Below are 6062 nucleotides of genomic sequence, written 5' to 3' on the forward strand. Positions count from 1 at the left end.
CCTGGCAACTCTAGCATTCAGTGCTTGCTCTGCTATAAAAGTTCATACATACAACAGTACTAATTGCCATTTTGCTCTCTTTCTTTATCAGTTTTATTTCCACAGCTTGTATGAAGAACATTTAATTACACAGCAAGTCTGGGAGAAGTCTGCATGTTCTGTATTTGAAATTTTCATATTTGAAATGCAGGACATGACATTGTCATGAGCTATAGCAGCTGACTTTCTCTAAGGTTTCTCTCAAATTTCCCAGGAATGCAAAATAATTCCTGTTCATGGGATTTCCATCACCAAGACTTTCACCTGTGAGCTCCTTGACATAGGTGTCACATCCTATTAGCTACAGTGTAAAGCATAAGCACTGTTAAGTGCTCTATGAAAAGTAATGTTAGACATCCACAGTGTGGTCAGGTGGCTTCTTATAACAAGAAATGTCCAAACAAGAGCAACAAAGCTGGTGAAGGGTCTAGAGCAGAAGTCTTAAGAGGAGCAGCTGAGGGAACTGGGGTTGTTTAGCCTGGAGAAAAGGAGGCTGAGGGGAGACCTTATTGCTTTCTACAACTACCTGAAAGGAGGTTGTAGTGAGGTGGGTGTTGGTCTCTTCTCCCAAGTAACAAGCAATAGAATGAGACAAAATGGCCTCAAGTTGTGCTGGGGAGGTTTAGATGGGATATTAGGAAAAAATTATTTACCGAAAGGTCTTTCAAGCATTGGAATACGCTGCCCAGGGAAGTGGTGGAGTCACCATCCCTGGAGGTATTTAAAAGAACTGTAGATGTGGTGCTTAGGGACATGGTTTAGAGATGAACTTGGCAGTGTTAGGTTTATGGTTGGACTCAATGATCTGAAATGTCTTTTCCAACCAAAACAATTTTATGATTCTATGCAATAAAAGCGCTGACTCAAGGGACTGCTACCACAGCATCACTCATAAGTATAAATGTGTTTCTGTGCACTCCAGAGCATTAGCTAGTGGACAAGGTTAGTGTATCAATAAAAATACAGACAACTTGCTGCTTCTTTACTTATGGCATCACAGTGTTCTCTGGGCTTCCCCTCAGGGGCAGGCCATACGTGTTACATAGCCAGTCAGCAAAAGTGCCACTGCTGGTGGCAGGAGCACAGAGCCACAGGCACTGGCAGAAGGGCAGGCAGAGCCTGCCTACGCCAGGGCACAGCCCTGAGTGGTGGCCGTGCTGCCGGCAGGCGCCAGCCCTCCCGCTCCCCCAGGGCTACGGCAGCCCTGCACCATGGCAGCCCCGCCTGGTTCCAAACAGACTGGTGCAAATAAAGTTCAAGGTAACTCTACAGATCAGGGTCATATCACTTTCCAACTGCCGGGGTGTATAAAAAGCACACAGTGCCTCGCTGTGCGGCAGAAGTGCTCTCCCTCGCTGCTGGTGCATAGCTCCATGCATGCTGTTTCCTGCCACAGCAGGGCTGACCCACAGGACACATTGGGCTCTATGGATATCCAGATCCCAGCTGAGAAATGTCCGAGTGAGACACACCATGCTAAGAGCATCCTGTACCAGATCCTTAACAAAGAGCATGCGAGTGAGACCAAGTGGCACCAGCAGTATCGTAGTCCCCACCGCTCCACGGGAAGCCGAGGCTGCTCTTGTGTGGACAGGAGAAGAGTTGTCCTGGAAACACCAGAAACCACGTGCAGAATAGCTTCTGAAGTGCTCTTGAAGACTTTAACTTTTATTAGAAACTTGCCTTCTTTTTATCACATGCCTGGGGAGGATCAGGTTGTCCTCATACAGCAGAACTGGGCCCCTCTTTTTGTCCTGGGCCTGGCACAAGAAGGGGTTGATTTTGACCTGAGAGAGATTTCAGCCCCTAGCTTATTGAAAACAATCCTCCTCAATCAGTCTTTGACAGCTAGAAATGAAGTGGGTAGCTCATCACTGGGAGCATCTTTTGCAGAAGTTCAGAAGATGAAGAATTTATTGTGGAAGTTCTGGGACCTGGATATAAGTGCAAAAGAATATGCCTATCTTAAAGGAATTATTCTTTTTAATTCTGGTAAGTCCTCCTGGAAATTACACAGATTATTATGTTCCTAAAGGGACATTTGTAATTTTCATTTGTATATAGACAAATGTTTAGTTTTACTCTTTTCTATTAATATAGCTAAATGTTCTCAAAAATCTGTGTTCCACAATTTAATGATTTTCTACCTGAAATAGTTTGTTTAGGTTCCTTGGATGTGGGCAGTCAGTCACTGTAAGCCAAAACACCTTCTATTAGACAAATTTTAAGTCATAAATAATTGACTTTGTCACTTCAAACTTATTTCCAGTTTGAAGGTAATACAGCAGTCTCACCCATAGTATGGCAAAGGAGAGATGGTACATGGGGATGGGACGTATTAGAAGTATTTTAACAAAGACTTCCTCTGTAGCAAGAACATTGGAGAAGATAATCTATATCATCTGTTTTTCATCAATGAAGCAAAATGATCCTATGTTGAGGTTACACAGCTTTTATTTATTTATTTATCCTGTAGAATCTCTGTGTTCAAAGCCTGGGACAGCAGTCATGGAGCAAACTCAGACTAGTGATTGCATCCTCTCACTTCTGGTGCCAAGTTCAGACTCTTTAGGGAGGAAGGTTGCCTAGGTCAGCACTGCAGAGTGTGTGAGTCATTAGAAGCTGAGCTCTAAGCCCACTAAAGTAAATGGAAAGACTATTGACTCCAGTCTGCTCTGGCTCAGATCCTCGACTCCTTCCACAGCAATCACTGCTGTTGGCTGCACTGTCAGCACTGTGCTATACTTGGGACTGGACCAAAAGGATACTTGAATACTTCAGTTATTCCATGATATTTCTTGTGGTAAATGGTTTATAGGCTGCTCAAAGGCTGTAGTGACTTTGTATTTGTTTCCAATAGGATTCATATTCTGATTCTTGAGATGTAATATCATCCAGATGTTTGGTATTGTCTTGTGTGTCTATGCTGCAGCACCAAACCAGTGGAGTTCATTTCAGTGCAAGTTAATTTCTCAATTTTTCACAATAAAATCAGGCTGAAAGAAACCACCGGTTATATCCAGGGTGATGATAAGAAGAGAAATCCCTCATCTGCAGTGACTTACACAGTTTAACTAGCAGGCATTTTTATTCTCTCTGTGGATTTTCACAATGATTTTCACTTAATGAAGCAGAAAGCAGAAGCAGAAGCAGTGTTATGTTCTGCATTTGTGCATTCTGACTGCTGCTGTTTCCCCAGGGTGCCATATGAGAGGCCCAGCAGCCCTTCACACTGTCTGCAGACACTGTCCAGAGTTTCAGGGAGACTCCCTACTCTTTAGGTGGGTTGATCCTGCTCTCTGGAGGCTCCTTTCTCCACGGGCTGCAGAAGGCAGCTGGGAGGACCTCAGTTAAGTCTGGATTGACTCTGGATGAAACAAAAAGTCACAGTCTAACTCTAGGCTGAAACAGGTACTCAGGGATTACACACAGACCAAACTGCCCTTTCGCTACCTATTTTAGTGTAAACAAATTTGTACAGCTGTCATTTCACAATTATAATTTTCAATAGTTTTTGAACACTTTCTATTAAACTCCAAAAATGTTTTCTACATACGTGCAGCAGGTTTTCAGCTGCCCTCTTAGTTTTGGCTTGATGTTTAGCCAAATCCTATCTTTTACAGACCTCTATTCTAAGTGGATTTCAGGCTGCCACCAGCAGTGACTTTGCTAAACCCTCTCCTGGATCATGGAGTACCTTCTGTGGGCTCCTACTCTGTATCTTTTATTCCTTTCAGGACCACCAAAACTGGCTGAGGCAAAGGGGAAGGACCAGACACGGAGCAGTCCAGAGCTGGGTTATGAGTTGGAGTTCAATGAGGTGCCCAGAAATGCAGCTGTAGCAGCACAGCTAGGCCAGTGCTTGGGCAAGAAGAATGACAAATAAAAATGGCAGAGCTTTGCTTTTGCCCTAAGCAATGACAAACCCTTCATTTCTGTCTAGCCTGGTTGCAGGCTCTGCTGAGGCTTCTTCTTCTCTGGAAGTGGTATCTAGGGAGAAGAGAGCTGCTGAAGACTGACAAAGGGCAGCCAGCCACAAACTGAAAAAAAACCCAACCAGGCTGGTTTTGCCCTAATGCAGGGCACTAGGCAAGATGGCAGAACCTCCCACACTTAAACAAATGATATAGTGTGAAACAATCCCTGGCATAAGCTATTCAGATCCCGTCCCAGGGAGGTATGGAATCAATCACTATAGAAGATGCTATATGGACCTGAAGTGTGTGCTGGGAGATAGGTTAAAATAAGATGTGGGAGGCAGGAGAGGCAGAAGTCAAAATTCGGGGATTCATGCTACCCCTCTCCAGGCTGCAGCAATTCTGTGAAAGAAAAGATGGTGTTATCTTCAGGCAGTGAGGACAGGAGGCAACAGGTTGTCAGGAGCCACATGACAAGGCAATCCCACCAGAGGCAAAGGATGAACATGGGATGTGCCTTGAACTGAGCCCTGGCACCCACAAAGACCCTCAGTGACCCTCAGCAGATTTGAAGTCATATGCCATGGGAGGTATGTGATTGAGACTCAAGGCCATGGCTCCATAAGGCAGAGACCTCTCCCTCTTCAGAAATGACTGAGGAAACAGAATACAAAACCAAGAAATGCACTTATCTATCCTACTCCTGTGGGTCATGATAAATCTTACAAGGAATCTTTATGCTCTTTTTAGACGTTAAATGGAGATATCTAGACAGCATGGTCAACCATACTGCCCCAGCTTAGTCTAGCAAGCAGAGGCAGCAATCAGAGGGAGATGGTGCTGGGCAGACTGGAAACCTATGTCTTCAGACTGCCAGTATGCTCGCTGCTGAAAACCACCACCTCCATCTTCTTGATGTTTCCTACCCATTTTAGATTAGGACTGGAAGGTTTCTACCTTCTCAGACTACAGTCTCAGCATCGTTGGTGGGCAGACAACATTATAAAGCTGCTTCTCCATCTGTACCGAGTCAAAGTTACCTCCTGTTATCATTTCAAAGCTAGATTTAATGTAATGGGCTAGATTCCAATGTGCTTACAATGCTGCTCAATGTTGCTTCAAATTATTGAACTACGTTTATCTTTTTTTCTGAAAAAATGTTTACAAAGTTTTTATTGTTTTCTAGAGAAAGCAGTACTTTGAGCTAGAAAGCCAGACAGACACCCATCATTACAAAGGGATCAGAATGAAAGTGTGTACTCAAGATTTATTATTTTATTTTTGTTTTGACAGGATGCTATGTCCTAAAATGTCTCCCCTATGTACAAACACTGCAGCAGGAAGCTCAGCAGGCCTTGATGGAGTTTATCTCAATGATGTTCAATGGAAACCTAGGCAGGTTCACTTGGATTCTTCAGCTAATCGCCTCTCTTCAAGACATTGATGCAAATGTTATTGAACAGCTCTTCTTCCGGCCCATCCTAGGAGAGGCCACCCTAAATGTGTTACATCTAGAAACCCTATATATCAGGTCAGACTGGCTTTGAAAACAGATGACATCTGTGCTCTCAAATACCTGTTTGAAGAGATGAGAGGATTTCATGAGCTAAACACATTTCAAACAAATCATTGATGCATCTTTGTAAGCCATATATATTTTTTGTACGATGAAGTAGTTTTATAACATTTTAGAATTAAAAGCAGAAAAATCAAAGCATTTCATGATCGTGTGTGTTTTCAAAAACCTTAAGTCTAACGTATTCAAAGACTGTCTAGTAGTACCAGCCTATTTTCCAGTTGTGCTAGGTTCAACCATATTATTTCTAGTGGGCATTTTTATAGCTGTTTAAAACTATACTATATGCTTTTGGCCTTCCAGAAGTTTTTGCTTTCAGGGAAAGGGGCATTGGTAAATTTTATTCAGTGTATCACCAATTGAAGAGAAAAGGCTGATCAATGGTAAAATCAGGATATATCCTTCCTTTTCCTGGGATGTCATTCCCTGATCTCAACCCCTTTTCTGTTACACTGAGAACTCTAGTCCTTGGCTGTAATTCCTTGATGGAGCTCCCCCTTACTAGCTACTTTCTTATATGTTCCTTTTCT

The 6062-nt window shown here is 43.2% G+C and overlaps 1 protein-coding gene across 1 annotated transcript; it reads left to right on the forward strand.

Moving 5' to 3' along the window:
* Positions 1-1466: 1466 nt before the first annotated feature.
* LOC104528251 (nuclear receptor subfamily 0 group B member 2) lies at positions 1467-5487 on the forward strand (the record flags this gene model as incomplete). The annotated part of the gene is made up of 3 exons (XM_010172195.1): positions 1467-2031; positions 3777-3905; positions 5250-5487. Coding segments are annotated over exons 1-3 (932 nt in total), but the record flags the coding sequence as incomplete, so codon positions are not given.
* Positions 5488-6062: the final 575 nt, after the last annotated feature.

Source organism: Antrostomus carolinensis, unplaced genomic scaffold (genome assembly GCF_000700745.2).
Source record: "Antrostomus carolinensis isolate BGI_N321 unplaced genomic scaffold, ASM70074v2 scaffold19347, whole genome shotgun sequence".
NCBI classification, from domain to species: Eukaryota; Metazoa; Chordata; class Aves; order Caprimulgiformes; family Caprimulgidae; genus Antrostomus; species Antrostomus carolinensis.